Raw genomic sequence first — 19,580 nt, forward strand, 5'->3', positions numbered from 1 at the left:
GAATAACACATTCCTGTACTCTTGAGGCCCCTGCTTTAGTCTACTAGAGCGACTATAACAAATTACCGTAGACCGGATGGCTTATAAACAACAGGCATTCCTCACAGTTCTGGAGGCTGGGAAGTCCAAGATCAAGGAGCTGGCAGATTTAGTGTGGGGTGAGGACGTGCTTCCTGGCCCCATCTTCTCGCCATGAGTCCTCACATGGGGGAAGGGGTGTGGGAGCTCTCAGGGGCCTCTTTTGTAAGCTCACTCATTCCACTCACGAGGGCTCCCCGCCTTAGAACCTAAGCACCTCCAAAGGCCTTACCTCTCAATAACACCGCACTGAGCATTAGAATTTAATACATGGATTAAGGCCGGGGGGGACACAAACATTCCCTCTATAGCAACCCCCCATTTCTCCATATAAGTGGGTCAAGTGCTCACAAACGTAAACCAAGTATCTGCACTCTTACCCTCGCAAGCGCTTCCTCAATGGTGATCATCTTCTCTTTGACCATCATCATCAGCTGAATCCGTTCCTCATCACTCATTGTTATCTCGCTTGCAACATAGCCCACGTCTTCTCCTAGAGAGTGAAGACAAAAGACAGGAATGAAACGAAAGGAAGATAAAACAACATGCTGAGTCCTGCAAGGTCACTGGTCAGGACTGGAGAAGGAGATAGTTCAAGGGCATTGTCCGGCATTGCACGTTGCTGATGGAGCAACAACAGGAGCCGGAGCAATGGGCTGCTTTTGAGGAAGCCAACGAGCCCATCTTATTGAGAAACAGGCTCTGAGGACGTATGCATGTTACCATAGAAACAAATCCTTCAAAATGACCAGAGCCTTTGTGATGGAGGGCTTAGTGGAAGGGTTTTGGAAGAAAGCCGACAGGAAGTCCGGAGTAAGAGGTGGGGCAGAGACCTGATTGAAAAGACCCACCTAGAGCAGACAAGCATTCCAAGGCTCCGTCGGCTGATGGTCCTCTGTGTCCTTCTATTTCAAATATGAACAAGAAGAAAATCTTTTTGAGAGGAGTGGGAGGGACCCCTTTTTCGTAACATAGAACTTTAAGGTCACAGAGTCAGCGGCAGAACAAGACCTGCAGCCTGGCGAGATCCTAGCTTCCTACGAAGCTGTTTAACTGCCGTTCCTCAGAGGACAGGCGCAAACAAAATCACAAGGATGAAGCATTTTGAGTTCATTTATATATTATATAATACATATAGTCAAGTCTCATCATAAATATGTATATATCTGAAAGTCCTGCCATAAATATGTATCCAGACTGTGACGGGAACTCAATTTCCCACTCGAAACTGAAGGCAGCCAGGGGCGCCTGGGTGGCTCAGTCAGGTAAGCGTCCGACTCTTGATTTCGGCTCGGGTCGTGATCTCAGCCCCCTCGTGAGATCGAGCCCCACATCAGGCCCTGCACTGGGCGTGGAGCCTGCCTGGCATTCTCCCTCTCCCGCTGCCCCTCCCCCCTTCCCTCTAAAACGGAAACAGAACTGCTGAGGCAAAGAGAATCCCCCTATCAGGATCTTTCGAAAGTGCTTTCCTGCAAAGCAAACAGATTACCGATACCTGTAATATATGTGAACCACGTGAGCCTGGGTGCCCTTGGTTAGCGTGTAAGGAAGGACAGGTCAGTGGACGTGGGCGGTAGTGCACAGGCTGGGAATAAACCCACATTCTGGTCCCCATCCTTCCCCTGCCCTATCTTTCTCGCACATACTTTACCAGCTTCGATGTCACTGGGATGCTTGGCCACCGCTAAGTTTGCCCTTGGTGTAGAGGACCAGTAAGAAAGTCTGACTGCAGACCTGCAGGAACCCACCGCGGTCAGGGCCGACCCTGGAATTTATGTTCCCCTGTGTTTCTCTATCTCATTTCCATTTTGTAATCAATCAGTCCGGAAATACCACTCAAGTTTCCTTCGCCACTCATCTACTTGTCCGGGAAGAATAATAGTGTGTGCTGGGTGAAGAGACAAGCCTGCTGGTTTGATTCATTTTATTATCCGCGTCACCTCCCAGGGTGGAGGGAAGCGACGGGGAGCTGGTTGGGTTTTTTTAAAAATCCACATGAGCCAGTAAACTGTTGGCTTCCTCCCTCTATCACTGCGTCCCTTTCTCTCTCTCTTTTTCCTTCCCTTTCTTTCTAAATACGACTTTGTTAGGATCCGAGGTTTACTCTGAATCGCAAGTGACCTTGGGTGTGTACCAGAAGGAAAAACTGGGAATGTTTAAGAATCATAACCTTAAACCAGGAAACTGGATTAACCCCAGTGAATGTGGCCGGGGTCGCAGGTATGGGACTGCTGTATGTGCTGTCCTTGTCCACGTGCATGAGTGACTGGAGAAGCATTCTGAACAGGGTAGGACACTACGATTTTGTAAACGAAAACAAACAGAGTCGCTGGTCAGCCACTAAAAATGTTCATCTCCTGATAACCTCACTCGGCTGCGCTGGGATGGAGAAGTAGCTTTGTGTCTGCTTCCTCTCTGAATACGGGGGAAACATAAATTACCCAACTGGGCCTCAAAGGGATGACATATTTACTTACTATATAAACAACAACAAAGACACAGCCAAGAGGAGGGCAGGGCTCCCTCCACAAAGCAGCCTGGGCACATTCCCATGATGTCAGACCATGAGACAGAGTTTCCAGGGGCAACAACCCCGTAACTGGCCTGCCACAGAAAAGCAGCGAAAGCTCAGAAGATTGCGAAGGCCCCAAGTGGCGGGACAGGGGGATGGGTCCAAAACTAACAAACGCTATGACTTTCTGGACCCTTCTGGGATAGATCTTGGCAAGGAAAGATCTTCCTGAGGTTGGTGTGACCGAGAAAACGCAAGATTTGGTCTTTGCCGTCAGATCTACGAAAAGGAAGACCTGCCAACTCTCGTCATTTTGTTTTCTTTGATTAAAACAAAACAAAACAAAAACAACCCACTGGGATGAAGTCTTAAAAGTCATGACAGGAATGTCAGAAAAGTCAAAATCTTTGTGGGCCCGGGCAACGAGTGTTTCTGACTGGCAGCCTCCCGTTAGATTAGTGGGTGCAGGCTTCTCCACATTTGGGAGCTAAAAGGACTTACTGTCCACTAGCTGTGGTACAGTACCTTTTGAAGTCTGTCTCATTATTCCTTTCTGGTTCTTTCGGAAGTTCTGCCAGAAATACTTATTTTTCTTCTTCCAGTCTCCTTTTCCTTTAAAAACGAAAGGAGGGGGAAAGAAGGCACAAGCAATAAATTCATTAATAACAAAAGTAGCCTCTTCTTTATAATTCAAAGCTTATAAGAATACTTTGATTTCACAAAAAGACAGTTTTTCTCTTTAGATTTGTGAAAGACTTGGAAATGCCTAAAAAGTTGTTTAAAGGAAATGCAAATTTCCTAGCAGCGAGTAATGGTGCAATGGGGTTAAGATGAGAAATAAAGAAACATCAAAAAGGCAAGCAAAACACGCATTCGTGTATTCACTTTGATGTTGTTTAACTAGTATGTCTAATTCTGCCCTGTCTTGTCTTGCGGGTGAGTCTCCCCCTCTGGTCTCGGCCACAATTATTCCAACGAAACCACAAATGGGATACTTTAAGAAGTTAACTTTGTTTTGTCGTTATCCCTGTTGTTGATCTCCCCTCGATTTATTTCTGTTGTTCCAGATTTAAGGAAGATGACAGAAGGGCTGGTATGACCTGGGTGTACTCGCCCGTCGACAGAGCCGGCTCCGGGAGCCTGCTGGGTTGACCCGCGCTGTTTCTCTGTGGTGTCGAGTTTACTCATGGGGCAGCTACGGTGTGGGCAGGGTGGGGAGAGGGGGCTCCCACCTCTCTGGCATTCAGGCTACTTGCTGACCGACTACCTGCAGCTTACCCAGGGTACGATGCGAGAAAAGCAGACCGCTATCCTGCTGTGACAGCTCCCAACTGAGCCCCCTCCTCCCTTTCTCCCCGCCCAACCCCCCAGACTGTTTGGGGAACAGTTTCACTTGTCTGCAGGTGAAAACCATCTCACTGCCGCAGCTGCCCATCTGCAGCGTTTGCTAGGGTTCTGATCCTCGCTGATCTATGATGCCTTTTAAAACACAAAAGGAAAGGGAAAGAGCACATGAAAGACGGGAGAGGCCCTGTACTTAGAGATGAAACGAAGCAGCAGGTCTCAGGCAGACGGGGCACACGCAAAGGACCAGCTTCGTCACTGTCACCACTCGGTGTGTCTGGCTGCTCTGCGGCCACAGGAAGCAGCGCCCAGCAGAGGAACGCGCTGCTGGTTTCCAGTCTAGACTGGTGGTGCCAGGCAATGCGGCACAGACGCCTGGAAACCCCTGTGCACGGGGCTCCCGGGCTCGAGAAGGCGCCACGTGTCAACACAAGATGCCCCCATTTCAGTGCTGACGAGCCTGGAGCTCTGGAACGAAGCCCACACCCGCTACGCGGAGACTTCCTGTGTACCCCGAATCTCGGCCGGCAGCGTGAGGGCACCCGCTGCTTTCTGGCTAAACACTGCAGCAAATGTTAGCACGGAAGGTGAGAGCAGAAGCAGGGTTATCCTCATTCAGCCTTTCTCTCGGGCAATTCGGGATTATAACCTATTTCTTTCACTGGAGGCTATACTCCCCCTCCCCCTCTATTTTAATGTTTCCGAAATGGAGGTGCAAATTGAAAAATAAGTAAGAGCTAACATTTATTGAGCACTTACCATATCCAGGCACCTTGCTATCTAATGGCTTATCTCACTTAATACGTGCAATGAACAGGATGTATTATTGTTCCCATTTAGTGGACGAGAAAACTGACGCTTCAGGAGGCAAGTGACTTGCCCAAGGTCATAACCACTGAGTTCGAACAGTCCTGATTCAAACCCAAATCAAAACCTAATCTGAGCGCTTGTGCTCCTAATCACAACAACTCTTGTTAGACTTGCTCTGGCCCAAACAGAAAAGAGATTACAAAATCAAGAGTTTTATAATCAAGGAAATATAAAATATGTAACACCTTAATTGTACATAGTCTTTGATTCAAAAGTTCCAAATCAAAGGATTTATCCTAAGGACATGATCAGGGATAGGCTCAAGGATTTTTAGGATAGCATCAATTCTCTGAGAGCAAAAATCAGAGACAACTTAAATGTCCAGCAAAGGAGAGACAGTTGATTAAATTGTGGCCCATCCCATATGATGGAATATTATACAGACTTAAAAATTTTACTATAAAGAATATTTAATTGGGGTGCCTGGGTGGCTCAGTCATTAAGCGTCTGCCTTCAGCTCAGGTCATGATCTCAGGGTCCTGGGATCGAGCCCCACATCGGACTCCCTGCTCGGCAGAGAGCCTGCTTCTCCCTCTCCCACTCCCCCTGCTTGTGTTCCCTCTCTCGCTGTGTCTCTGTCAAAAAATAAATAAAATCTTAAAAAAAAAAAAAAGAACATTTAATCAATGTGGGGAAATGCTCAGGACATATTCAATTGAAAAAAATATATAAAATAAAATGCAGAGTACGATCCCAATTATGTTTAAAAGAAAACCCACATAAATACAGGCAGGGGTAAAGAGAGGAAAGAGATGTATCAAAATCTTAACAGTGTTTCTTTCTGGGTGCAAAGATTCTTTATGGTTTTTGTTTTTTCACAGTTTCTGTGTTCTATAAAGTATAAAAATAATTCTAAGTTGTTAAACCAAGAAAAGGAATACTGACCTACACAGCCGTCTTCTGAGTTCGACTTAGGATGAGTGTTCCTAGAAAAGAAAAAACATGTCTGATTACGAGGGAGCTTCGCCTTTGCGTGAGGACCGAAAACCCTCCCAACTCGGCTGCCCCGGCATGAACACCACTTAGCCGAGCCGGGGAGATTCCGATACGGTATTTACCGCTAGCCTTATCTAGCCAGCTGCTACCTTTCTAGAAACAGACTCAGGAACCCTTCGTCAACATTTACTGAAGACTCACTCCAGGGTAAGACCTCTATTAAATGAAGGGGCTGGATTTCACTAAAGGATCACCAGACGATCCACTTCTGTGAACTATTAACTGCACGTTGTTACCGCCACTGAGAAGTCTCTTGTTGTAAGTGGGAAAGAGAAAGCAGACAATGATACCACTAGAGACCCGGCCCCACAAACACCAGCCACTTCGGCCAATGGGTGAGTGCCGTGGTCAGCTGCAGGAGAAAGGTAGGCCATCGGATGCTCCGAACAGAGAGCAGATGGTTGCTGACGATTCACAGGCACGCGATCTGCCTTGCTAGATCCTCCTATGTTCAAAGAGAAGCCAGGAAATCTGCTTTAAAAAACAAACCAAACCAAAACAAAAAAGCAGCTCCACATTTTTAAGTGATGGCAAATAATTCAATGTTCTTAAAAATGCGTCCAAGTTAATCAACGCGTGTCTGGGCACCAAATTTGGCCCACACCCCACCCTACCGTGGCTGCCGGTTTGTGACATACAGACCTCGCCAAAGAACTTGAAACATGAACACAACCCAACGCCAATTAATTGTTTCTCTAGAATACACTTAGACAGATACCGACTTAAAGTAAGAAGGAAAGAAACCAAAGCAAAGTTCAAACGGGTTCTCTCCTAAAGGTCAGAGGAGAGGTGGGGCAGCGTCTTTCATTGGGTGGGTCCAAAGCCTAGAGGGTAAGTTCAGTGTCCACTTGCTGACAAGGAAAATCAGGAAGAAGGAACCTGCATTGGGACAGAAGCACAGATCCTCAGGGGGTTCACACTTGAATCTTCACTACATTCACCTGCCAGGATGGAGGGGGCATCTGGCAAAAACGCATTCTTGATGGGAGAATGCATAGGGAGACAGAGACTGGGAGGCCAGAACCATGTCACACTGAAGCGATCGGAGGAAGAGAAGAAGAGCATGCAAATGGTGGTTTTGCTGCCCACCTTACAGGTGAGAAGGACCTCTAGGATTTAAGGTAACCAGAGAAAGCAGGACGGGGCTTTCTATCCTGCAGAGCCACCTGGGATAAGCCATGTCCCTTCAGGGCAGGATCACTGGTGCCAGCTGACTGCTGGGGGCCAGGTGAGCACAAAGGCCCAGGCCTGCAAGCTCCTTCACAGCCGAAGTCTGAGAGAAGAGAACGGCTGCTGACCCGCGCACAAATCTAACAGACCTCTATTGTCAATGAGGGGAGAGAGGAGCTGCTCAGACTAGAAACAGGGGAGGCACCTCAGTTGCTGAAGACGAGAGCTAGACCCGAAGTCATGATTTCCCAATACCACTAGCTGTGGACACAGAAAATACAAGGAAAATCTACCCTATTATCGAATTTTGCCAAGGTTTAGCTCCCAGGATCTCCTCTCTGCCCTCCTAGCCACACAAAAATGAAAATGACTAAATATAGACTTACTTATTTAAAAAGCCACTTCCGTTCTTAATTCATGCAGCAAAAATGTACTGAACGCTATCATGAGTAAGGTATAGGGATGATTACAAAGAGATGGGACTCCTGAGACAGGGAGGCCGACACACCTGAACAAAGGGGAAAGAAGTACAGGTACAGAAGCAACAGCAGGAGGAAGGGGAAGGCAGGGCTGGGGGCGGAGAAGGACGAGGAACAGGAGGAGATGCGTGTGAGGGGCTCAGGGCACAGAGGTACGGGCACGGCAAAGTGGCAGTAAAGAGCAGATGGCAGAGAGCTGGCTAGCTGGCTGGAGATTAAAGCAGAAAATCCTTCTAGAGAAATAGTATTTGAGCAGCACGTGGGTGGCACAGTCAGTTAAGCGACCGACTCCTGGCTTCGACTCAGGTGGTGATCTCAGGGTCAGGAGATCTAGCCCCGCATCGGGCTCCCAGCTCAGCGCGGAGTCTGCTTGTCCCTCTCCCCCTGCCCCTCCCCACTCTGCACTCTCTCACTCGAAAATAAATAAATCTTAAAAAAAAAAAGAGAGAAAGAAAAAAGAAAGAATATTTGAGCTAAAGTTTGAGTTCCTAAATTTTGTTTTTTCAAATTTTATTCTGTTGCATTTTGAGCTCAAAGTCATGGTAATATGCATCAGTCCACTTTCCTGCACAGTCATCCCCTGCTTCTGCCTTACCTGCTTACAGCAAAGGAAGCACCACATTTATTTTTAAAATCACTCTAAGGACAAGGAGACTCTTGACCTAATTGCTAAGGACCAAAGGCATCAAATATCCCTCGCTCTTGCTCAACTACTTAGCTATGTAATAAACTACAAATATGTATGTGAACTTTTACTTTTTCTAAAAGAAGTATTTTCGGGGCACCTGGGTGGCTCAGTCAGTTAAGCGTCTGCCTTCGGCTCAGCTCATGATCTCAGGGTCCTGGGATCGAGCCCCACATTGGGCTCCCTGCTCAGTGGGGAGTCTGCTGTTCCCTCTGCCCTCCCCCACACCCCACTCATGCGCTCACTTGCGCGCTCTCTCTCTCTCAAAAATAAGTAAATAAAAGAAAAATTTTCATGGGGAAAATAGCCTAAAGAAACATTACTTTCCTTTAGTCCTTTGCTGGTTAGAATAATACCACCTTGGGCACCTGGGTGGCTCAGTTGGTTAAGCGACTGCCTTCGGCTCAGGTCATGATCCTGGAGTCCCAGGATCGAGTCCCACATCAGGCTCCCTGCTCAGCAGGGAGTCTGCTTCTCCCTCTGACCCTCCTCCCTCTCATGCTCTCTGTCTCTCATTCTCTCTCTCGCAAATAAAATCTTAAAAAAAAATAAATAAATAAAAGAGCTGAACCATTTAGAATAATACCACCTTACTGAGTTATAAGGAATTTTACCCATCATTGAATCCAATCCCAATTTTATAGGGAACAATGATCTCCAGAAGTTACGGGAGTGATCCAAGGTTCCACCAGCTGGTTAGAGCCCAAACAAGGAGCTCTCTCCCCAGGCCCTGGCAGCCCGGCTGTCTTTCCACCAGACGCTGGACTCTTCCTCTCCAGATAAATCGTATAGAGAATTGTTTCTATCCTATTCTTGAAGAACTCAAAGGCTAACCTCTATTTTCCAACCCATTTTTCATTCTTCCTGCCAAATGGGAATGTCTTCTACTATAAATATACTCCAGAACCCACACTGCATAAAAAGGTAAGTTCTCACCATGACATAGTTATCACAAAATATAAATGTATTTTCCTGCTTACAATTTTTTTTAACTTGTATCTACTTTCTTCAAATTATCACACATATTTAAAATTTATCCTCAGGTTTGCACTTGGGATCTTTTCATTACATTAGAGGTGTTTCTACTAGTGATCGTTCTGCACTTCCCCAGGAGGCCAGCAGATGGCACTACAGCTCCTCTAGTCATCCTGCGGTGACTAATGGGGATTTATTTTTAACATTTCACAAGTTCACAATCTAGATACTGGCCAAAGAACAGCAAGCCAGTGTTTCCTAAATGTGCAGCTCCCCAACTCATCAATTTGCAAAGGGGGAAAATGACATCGTATAAAGTTTAATTTGGACGCGGTGAATTGTCCCTGCAAAAGGAGGCGGGCAGGCAGAGCAGTGATGTGAAATGCCATCTTTCTCCTTGAGACTGATTATAAAATTCATCCAGCAGGAGCAGAAATCAATGATGTAACCAAATTCCAAATCTGGATGGCAGCAGGTGGAAAGAGTCATTTACTGATCTCCTGGTGGAAGAAATTAATGCTCAGGAGTGAGTTCCAAAGAGGCCTCCTCAGAGCACCTTCTTTCAGCCAGACACCGCAGGCCTGGGAATGGCTGGGCTGGAAGCAGGTTTGTCAGCCTCTCTCTATCCATCACTCTTACTGTCGACAGGGTAAAAGGGATGGTAACTTCAGCACAGGGTTCCGGGTTTCCATGACTAGGACTGACTAGGACGCAGTAATTAGCATTCTGCTGCACTTCGGACCAATCTACATAAACATTGAATAATTTGAGTTTTGCATCTAGTCTCTGAACTCAATCTTAGAAGTACCCTTTCATCAATAACTACTACTATTAGACCCCAAGTGTAATTGGGAGGGCTAAACTACTTTAACCCTCCCTGAACTCAAAGAACATTCAATAAAGAATTTATGAATGAGATCAACAAAACAACTTAAGGGATAGCATCCCAGCACTTAACCAGTTCCTTTCATCCTACCTCAATCTTGAGCAAATTCTTTGTTCAACTGTTTCGTTCCTTTCTTTTCACTCATTCATTTTGTCTTTCTTTCCTTCAATAAACATTTATCCAACTCCCATTATGAGTCTGGCATCCTTTGAGGTATTGAGAACATAGCGGTAAATAAGACAGGTAAGATCCCTGTTCTCTTGGAGCAAAGGATGGGAGTGAGAAGCAAGGTGGGGGGTACAGGTCAAGAAGTGGGGAGAATTTTTGCTGGGATGGACAGAGAAGGTGTCTCTGAAGACGTGACAGGTGAACAGAGACCTAAGTGATGAGTTGGCATGACAGGCACTCGCCCCGTCAGGGAAGGCTAAGTTGGGAAAGAGCAGAGGAAGAAAGCAAGGTCTATTCTGCACATACTCAATCTGAGGTACTTCCTGAACATCCCTGCAGAGATATTAAAGACATAGTTGGGTATGCGAGTCTCGAGTTCAAGGGCATCGTTGAGGACTGGAGATCAGAATTTGGAAGTCACTTGCATATTTAAAGCTAGGAGACCAACTGAACACAGTGGAGAAAAGCGGGACCAGGACTGGGCTCAAGGGCAATCCAATCTTCAGGGTCAGGAAAAGAAGGTGAAGCAGCCGTGGGACTTAGGAAACGTAGTCATGGGGAGAAGAAAACCTAAGAGTATGCTTTTACGCTTTCTGACTAAAATCATATTTTATATAAACTACATTGCTGCCCCAATGGTAGCAGGGTAAATTCTAGGTTGCTCTATTTTCTTTTCTCTTGAGTCTTGCTTCGCAGTAGAGATCTCCATGGGGCCAGAGAAGGAGAAACACAAAGTTCAGAATGAAATTCTTTACATTTGTATGGAATTCTACCTCTTAAAAAAACAAAAACAAAAAACACTCTTGTTGGCAACCCCCATCACAGGATGATCACTGCCACTCGGGAGTGATGACGTGGCTAAGGACACAGGGCCAGCTGGCGACACCGTGGGCTTAGAAGCCACATCTCTGACACCAGAGGGGTCCAACGCCTGGCCCACCTCACCATACTGTTTCTCATTTACGTAACAGAAATTCATATTACGTCACATGTGTACTACACCTGTTGTTGGCTGAATTATGGAAATGATCCTCAGAAGAACCTGTGAAGACCGAGCAGGTTTTCAACCCCAAATGTGAACATGGCCTCTGGGTTTATGAGAACTAAGCATTTCAAGAACACTGCAGGATCTGGTTGTGCTGCTCTTGCGTGATCTATCCGCTTGTTGAAGGAAAGGAGACCACGGACTTTGGCTCAGGCTCATTTTTCTCCTTATGTCTATTTATATACCGAGAGCCTTGGGTACCCCCAGGCGAAGACAACTCTGTCTCCCTGCGATATACTTACTCCGCACACCAGAGAAGTGTAATGAACGCCCCAGCATAAAGGAGTTCCCAAAATACCCTTCGTGTTTTTGTTTTGATGGCCTGTCCAGAAACTTCATTATAACCAAGCAAAAGAAAAAAAAAAGGAAGAAAAGAAAAACGGCTATAACCTAATTTCTAAGAAAGGAACATGTGTTATACGTTACTGGAAAATCTATACTTGAGATTTTTAAGTTTCCTTTATCTTGAGTCTCCGGAAATACACTTCTTCATTAGTTTCTTTCCTGCTGAATTTTGAAACAGGGCTTTTTGCCGTGTCTGGGTCTTTTCCTGCATCATCCCCAGCCTGCCAAGGCAGTCCCCAAAGCCAGCAGCGTTTTCCTCAAGATGTAGGAAAAGGACTAAGCCATCTGTGCTACTGAACTGTGCATGGAAGGGGGAAGTGGAGAGAAGGTAAAAGGGTTGAGGAGCTTTTTAGTAGTTTTTTTTTTCCTTATGTGGTGATATATTTCTTATATGCTGATTATTCCTTATGAGTTGCCATGCCTTCCTTGAATATTTTGCTTAGTGACAAATCATTTTGTATAAAGTAGGTTAATTCCTTAATTTAATACTTCTTATTATCCTTCGGATATCGAAGATACTTTTCATCATAGGAACAGATCTCCCCTATTTCATAAAAACATATACAAAACAAAATTCTGTGTAGATTATCTACGGTCTGCTCTAAAAATTCAAGGGTCACCCCTTGCCCAGCTATGGGGCCAGGACTAGGGTGAGTCAGGAGAGACACAGGGGGTCCGCACTGCTGGAGGTGCTCACTCTCGGGGTCAGGCAGGTGTAGGGAACGAGCGCCTCCTCCAACTCTGTGTTGTATGTTTCTCTCTTGCTTTACCCAGACAAAAGCTGCTGGATTTCATGCACATAGTTGAACTTAACTTGCAAACTTACTGGCTTGGATTGAAAGTAATTCTATGGCTCCAAATCCGGTATGTTGTTAGAACTCCAAGATTACTTGGTAACAATGACAACATCAGTGACATGTTGTCACCCTGGTCACAACACTCCCCATACAGACCTTTTCTTTCATTTCAGCCTATTCCCAGCCTGTACCTTCTGGCTTTTGTTACAAGTTCACCTTCTTGTAAATGATCAAGGCAGGTGTCTGGAGCACCACACCCAAGGCCAATGGCCTGACCCAGCACAAGCTAGGTGCTCACACCCTCAGGAGTCAGGCACACCTTGGAGAGCGAGCGCGGCCACAAATCTAAGCCAGCTTGCCTTGTTATGTGAAGCAGGGATGATGAGCTCAGTGCCTGCCTTCTGGGGCTGGTAGGAAAATTACATGAGTTTGGTACTTGGTGAGTTTCCAATAAATGTGACCTCTTGTAATATTCACAGGAACCCCAAACAGATGACTGCTTTGGGCCCCTGCACAGAATTGCACCATCCCCATCCCACCCAGCAACAGCCACTCCACATCCCTTATTCTAGGCTCCAGCAGTTTCTAAACTGCCACACTTTCTCCTTCTAGTTTTAACATTAACTTCCCTCAAATAATTTGGATGGCCATAACAATTCCTCTTCTCAATTGCACTCTCTACAAGCAATTCATGTTTTCTCACAATCCACTGTTTTCCTCACAATGATGACTGACCATGATGTCACCAGTTCTTCATCCACATTCCCCAGCACCATAGTACTCCCAGGTGCTTATACCCTACTGTCCTCCTTATGCAGTAAGAACCACACCAAGTTAACTCACTGCAGGTAACACAGGGTATACTAAATAATTTTAGGTGGATGTCAAGGAGCTTTTCAACATGGATGTATGCCATGGGAAGTGGTTTGGACCCACCCGTGATGTAATATTAACTCTCCCAAAGAAATGGCAGTGACGTGTGGATACGGTCTCAAAATGACAATACCATCCAATGTTTATTTCCAATTTGAAGAGGCCCTCTTACCATACTGATCCAATGCTCCCCCTTAGAAAGTGCTGAAAGGACATTTTAAAAGTCTGGTATCTCCAGCCATGAGTTTGGACATTTTCAACTTTTTCCTGCCCCACCCCCTTTTTATGTTATCTCTGGTTGAAAACTGCCATCAGAATCACTGTAGGTGGGCCTATTCCTTCTATACAAGATGTCTCAAAAGGGGATCTGATTCCGAAAAATACAGAGAGGGAGTCAATGTAGGCATGCCACTCTACTTCTAACAACAGTTTTTGTTAGGCTTCAATCCCTTGCTAATTGTATTAGGTACATGGAAATTCAAGGTATCTACACACGATCTTTTCTGCTGCAAGTCAAGCCTGTCTCTCTTTTTAATATTAACTTCCCTCAAAAAGCTAGGATGGACATGGTGACCCCTCTTCCACGTCTCAATTGCAATAGACAAAAGCAATCCACGTTTCTCTTAGAATTAAAAACACACACACATCAGTGACTGAACATGATGCCAAGGTAGAGACGTATGGGCCAATGACCGGTATCCAGATGTGAACATTTCCTAGAGCTAGGAAGGCTTCTTCCCCCAGGAAGCCGCCCACCACCATGGCTCACAGTGCGGGTCCTGGAGCCCCACCTCCAGTGTTCGGAGCCCAGCTCTACCATTCACCAACCAGTAACTTTGGACAAATTCCTTTGTCCCAGTGAATCCCAGTTTCCTGCTATGTAAGACAGAGACAAAATTACCTATCACGTAGGTTTTCTAGAGGTGTCAGTGAAATATGACTTGTATGGAATTTAGAACATGTCTGTACACGCAAAGCACCACCACCAAGAAGCTAGCGACGCGGACGGCTGCCCTTTGAACCAGCTCCGCCTGTGGAGCCCAGTCTCTCTCAGTCCTGCTCAGCGCACTTCAGTTTCTTAACATGGAAGGTGCTGGCTCCCTGGCACCTCAGGGCTGGCCAACACGCTTCCCAGGCCAACAACAGGCTCCATCCCTGTTGAATCTGAAAATCCACCACAAAGGTACACTGAAAGAGATTTGTGTCCTGTCATTCACCAAATGGTCACTGGTACCAAAAGTTAATGACGCAGGACATGAGCAGAAGTTTAAGTATCATGCCTAAAAAGTAGCCAAATGTCATCTCTCCATAACCTGAGCCGTGACCTGTTTGTGTCTGGACGGTAACCTCACTGAGGCCAGGACGATAGAAGTGCAGAGCTGGATGTGCCCACATATGTGGGGCTGGGGCAGGGAGAATCAAATCTGGGAGAGCATACAGTTGTTGTCCAAGATTTCTAAAACCCTCCCCGTGGGCCTTCTCTTTTCCATCTGGGGCATATTATTCTTTGTCACCTTATGGGTCTGGCCTATCTAAGAAAGTTGATAAAAATTTTCTGTACATGGAGGCCTGGGTGGCTCAGTCAGTTAAGCATCTGCCTTCGGCTCAGGTTGTGATCCCAGGGTCCTGGGATCGAGTCCAACATCGGGCTCCCTGCTCAGCGGGGAGCCTGCTTCTCCCTCTGCCTCTAACCCCCACCACACTTGTGCTTTTTTTCTCTCTGACAAATAAATAACATCTCTAAAAAAAAAACTGTGTATGGATGGCAGCTTTGATGCGTTACCACTCCTGAAAGTAAGCACACATATCCCAGCCTTGAGAAGTTACAAATGCCTTCCCGATTCCTGCAAATTTAGCAACTGGCCAGAATATCCCCAGGACACATTAAATGGTGTATCATACTATTTTTTAGGTAAGTTCAGTATGTTCATGTAAGTTCAGTAAGTTCAGTAACTGATCAGTCTCCTATGAAAACCACCAACCATGCTCTTTGGTTTGGTATCTGCTGTTTGGTGTAGATAATGAAGCCTCTGCAGCCTGACGAGGGCAATGCACAGCACAGTCCATACCTTCCAGGAGTTTACAGCAGAATGAGGTAGATTAGATCGACGTGCTGCAAGATAAGACGGGCTGAGTACTGCCTATCGCTGGCAGGGGCAGCTGCCCCCCATTCCAATATCCCTCTTATCTTCTCTCTTACTAGGAGAACCCAGATTTTGTTTGGGTGGCAGGGTACCCTGTTAAAACACTCACTTCCCCACACTCCCTTGCAGCTCGTGGAGGCCAAGTGTCAGCGTCTGGCTGAGAGGATACAGCTGAGAATTCACAGTGAGGGGTTTCTGAGAAAGCTAGCATTTCCATAATGACAAAGACTCACTCACCTTTCCTGTGTCTTTCGCCCTTCGTCCCTCCCCTCGGTCCTTCCCGAAACATGGGCACAAGGCCCAAGCAGTCATCATTTTATCATAAGGAAGAAAATCAGTATTAAAACCGGTAGAGAGGAAATACTTCCTTGAGCAGCTGTACCAGCCACCTCCAGACTCCCTGCTGTATGAAGAAAACAGGCCCCCATTTGCCTCATCAGTGCAGTCAGGTTCAATTACAAATGACCGAATATGCTCCCAACAGATCCAGGGGTTCAAAAGTAAGAATGAGCAGGGGAGCCTGGGTGGTTCAGTTGGTTAAGCATCTGGCTCTTGATTTCGGCTCAGGTCCTGATCTCGGGGTCATGAGATCGAGCCCCACATCGGGCTCTGCTCTGGGCGTGGAGCCTGCTTGGGAGTCCCCCCGCCTCTGCCCCTCCCCCAACCACTTGCGCGCTTTCTCTTTAAAAAAAAAAAAAAAAAAAAGAAGAAGAAGTAAAAATGACCAACTTAAGCATTGGTCTGGGTTTACCCAGCACAGTCCTATCTATCTTATTGTATTTCAGGCTCCCAGAAACCGTGAAAAGCTCCATTACACAGATGCAGAAATGAAGGCCTGGTGAGTTCATGAAAGTGACTTATCCGATTTCGAGCCACAGAGCTGGGGCTCAGTTCCTCTGGCCCCAACCCGAGGTTGGTCCCACTGAAACACCAGATTCCTGAAGGCAAGGGCCTCTCCTGTCTGAATCACCACCAGATTCACGGTGTGGGGTATGAAACCATGAGCCTGAAGTGTGTCCATATTCTCCTGTTATTGGCACTAAAAGTGCCAACATACGTGACTTGGCTACTGGCATCCGCAGATGCAGGTCAAGCTTGATTTTTGACGTTTCCTCAACAGACACACAAAAGGTGTTGAATGAAAGGGAAACAGACTCCTCCTCTGTTCTTTCTGCTTTTGGTGCAACCAGTAAAAACTAATGTCTTCCTTTTATGGCCTCCATGTGAATTTTACATTTTGTTTAGGTCTTTATATCTTAAGAATTACTGAATTAGGGGCACCGGGGTGGCTCAGTGGGTTAAGCGTCTGCCTTCAGCTAAGGTCATGATCCCAGAGTCCTGGGATGGAGCCCCGCATCGGGCTCCCTGCTCAGCGGGGAGTCTGCTTCTCCCTCTCCCTCTGCTGCTCCCCCTGCTTGTGCTCGCTCTCTCTGACAAATAAATAAATAAAAATCTTGAAAACAAAAAAAAGAATTACTGAATTATGTCAAAAGCGAAATAAAAACACATAAAATTTTAGCACATTGTTTTCACCACAAAAGCTAGTTTTTATAAAATGAGAAAAGTACTGTAAGTAGCTTTATTTACGTTTTCTAATGATGGCTACTTATTCAGTAAATGAGGCAAAATTATTCTTCCCTTCTATTTCCCCTTTAAGATTTAGTGCATACAGGGGTACGTGGGTGGCGCAATCAGTTAAGCGTCAGTTTCAGCTCAGGTCATGATCGCGGGGTCATGGGACCGAGCCCGAATCAGGCTCCCCTCTCAGCGCAGAGTCTGCTTGGGACTCTCTCTCCCTCTGCCTCTGCCCGTCCCCGCTGTGCTCGCACACGCACGCACACTCTCTCTCATAAATAAATAAATCTTAAAAAAAAAAAAAAATAAGATTTAATGCATCCATGGCTCTGTGGTCCAAGAAAGGCTTTTCTGCAAGGAAATGTGGCTGAGATGCGAGGCCAGCTGGACGGACAGGGAAGGTCCCCATGGAAGGCCGTGGTTATCAGGATGCGTGGTGCAGGCTCAGCACAGGAACAGCGATGGCAACGGGCTGCCACTCCGCCTGGTGCAGGGTGCACGGGGGGTCATTTACGCCAGGGGAGGCTGGCACGGTAAGGATATTCTTTGATTTGATATTCTTATCAAAGGCGCATGAACCTGCAGGGAACATCAGGCTGCAAAGAGCCGGCCCCTAAGAGCCTCAGCCTCAGCGTGGGGAAAGGGAGAGGGGAGATGGCAGGAAAAGAGGCTCCATTCAATTATCTCCTCAGTCTGTTTCCATGGCAATGGCTCCGGAAGCGGGTCCGAACTTTCTCAGTGGAAACAAACAGCGGCTCCCATTCACCATCGCCCAGGCCGCGCTGGCCATGCCGGCCGCTGTGCTGTCTGGGCACAGAGGCCCCGGGTGGGGGGACGCGGGGGCCAGGGCTGCCAGCCTTTCTTCTGTCAGCTGCTCGGAGGGGAGCAGGGGAGTCGGTGAAGCCGCCTCCGAAGGACAAAGTCGAAGGGCTGCGGGCTCGGAGGGCCCTTCCTCGCCCTGCGGGTCCCATGCTGGAGGCACAGCGGCCAGCCGCCAGCCAGGACGTGGCTGCGGGAGCCGTCTGCCTGCCCTACTTGTCCTGGCGGGCAGCACAAAGGATCGGGTCCTTCCCAGCGTGAGCATCGCCGCAGCCCCGCCTCCGATTCCTTCAGACACAGCGGATGGAGAATTGTCATGTGATGTTAGGGGGACGGGAACTCTTTTTTCAACTGAGATGTAACTGATATATGACACATTAGTTTTAAGAGTAACAGAAAATGAGCTGATACTCGATGCACTGCGAAATGACCGCCCCGCTAAGTCTACTTAGCTTCCGTCACCATTCAGACCTCATTTTTAAATTCCCACACGTGTCCTCTGTCACACCCACGAGCGCCGCCCTCGCCCTCCGCCGCTGCTCTCACTTGGCTCTCGGATTGCCTCACATCCTTCCCCCTTCTGCTCCTGGGGCTCTATCTGAAGTGACGCATCGGCACCTGTCAGACTCCAGGAGCAGCGCCGGGGTCCCCGAGACGACACGCGCCCTCTCTCAGCACAGCTGGGGGCCACCACCGCTTCCACCGCGGACGTACATGTGGAGCAGAAGCCGAGAGCATCACCCCAAGGGAAAAGAAACGGGTATTGGCAGTGATCTGTAGCACCAAGCTGGTTGCCTAGGAACCTCCTGGAAAACTTATTGAAGACTCCCGAGCTGCACATCTCAGCCATGTCTGAAGTCAGTGCATGAGGCCTGGGCGGGGCCTCAGGGTCTGTCTTTCCCACAAGCTCTGCAGCTCACTGGGATGGGCGGGTATGCCTGCCACCACCCGCTGCAACCGGGAGACACGGGGAACACATGCCCCATGCTTCCTTCTCCATTTCCTCCCTGTACCCTTCTACGCCAAGGCCTCCAAAATCTAGTTAAGCAGGATTTCAAGTGCAGTTTTCGGAAGAAAATTCAGAATACGAGAATACAGTAAGATCACCCAGCAGCCAAGCCTGTAGACACAAGGCTGGGGGCCAGTGTTAGTCTTGAGCGCCCCGTATCCAGCCCAGTACTTGGCATGCAATCTTCCTTAAAGATTGAAGGAATTAGCCAGTGGGATGGGAGAATTTAAAAACTAGAAGCCTAATAAAGGTTCTGGCAAGTTTCAGACCTTCAGGATCTGTCCCCTGGACCACTGGTCTCCCTGCCCTCCTGGGGGCACCCAGACCTAGCTGCTCACATTGACAGCCGTCCTTCTAACATCCAAAGCCCACCACTAGGCAACCCCTGAGTTATCTGAAGACCTCCCAAAGCTGGCTGGCCCTGGGGCTGTACTTGCCCACCCCCAAGGTGCTGTGCTCACACACCTTTGCATACCCTTGCTTCTGTCTGGAATTCCCTTCCCCTCCAATTTTGCCTACAAAACCCCCCACCCTCCCTGTCATGCTCACTCCTTTGGGCACCTGTGGTGGATTTGTAACCTGTCAACTTAGCTCAGATGGATTATGTCTCCCAGAATTCCCTCCCCTGCATGTGCCGGGTCAGCATGAGTCACATGAGCTACTTCACGGGACATGGGGCTTCAAAGTCAGTGCAGGGCATGAGGCCCTGTTGTAGCTGACACTCGCCATCGCGGGGCCCCAGGGTCACTCGGGGGCGGGGGGCAGCAGCTGGGCCCACCATGCTTGAATTCCTGCCAAGTCTGCTCCTCA

The 19,580-nt window shown here is 47.6% G+C and overlaps 1 protein-coding gene across 6 annotated transcripts in view; it reads right to left on the minus strand.

The window, feature by feature from the left end:
- SASH1 (SAM and SH3 domain containing 1) overlaps nucleotides 1-19,580 on the minus strand; it is a 245,783-nt gene that overhangs the window by 72,206 nt on the left and 153,997 nt on the right. For 4 of the 6 annotated variants that reach the window (XM_032407689.1, XM_032407691.1, XM_032407692.1 and 1 more), the window contains exons 5-8: nucleotides 5,690-5,730; nucleotides 3,116-3,202; nucleotides 930-983; nucleotides 459-571 (exon numbers count right to left, since the gene is read on the minus strand). In XM_032407689.1, coding sequence (XP_032263580.1) covers nucleotides 459-571; nucleotides 930-983; nucleotides 3,116-3,202; nucleotides 5,690-5,730 — 295 coding nt within the window. The remainder of the gene's footprint in view (nucleotides 1-458; nucleotides 572-929; nucleotides 984-3,115; nucleotides 3,203-5,689; nucleotides 5,731-19,580) is intronic. The other 2 variants (XM_032407688.1, XM_032407693.1) reach the window with 1 other exon arrangement.

The sequence above is a fragment of the Phoca vitulina genome, unplaced genomic scaffold, assembly GCF_004348235.1.
Source record: "Phoca vitulina isolate PV1807 unplaced genomic scaffold, GSC_HSeal_1.0 scaffold9, whole genome shotgun sequence".
Taxonomy (NCBI): domain Eukaryota; kingdom Metazoa; phylum Chordata; class Mammalia; order Carnivora; family Phocidae; genus Phoca; species Phoca vitulina.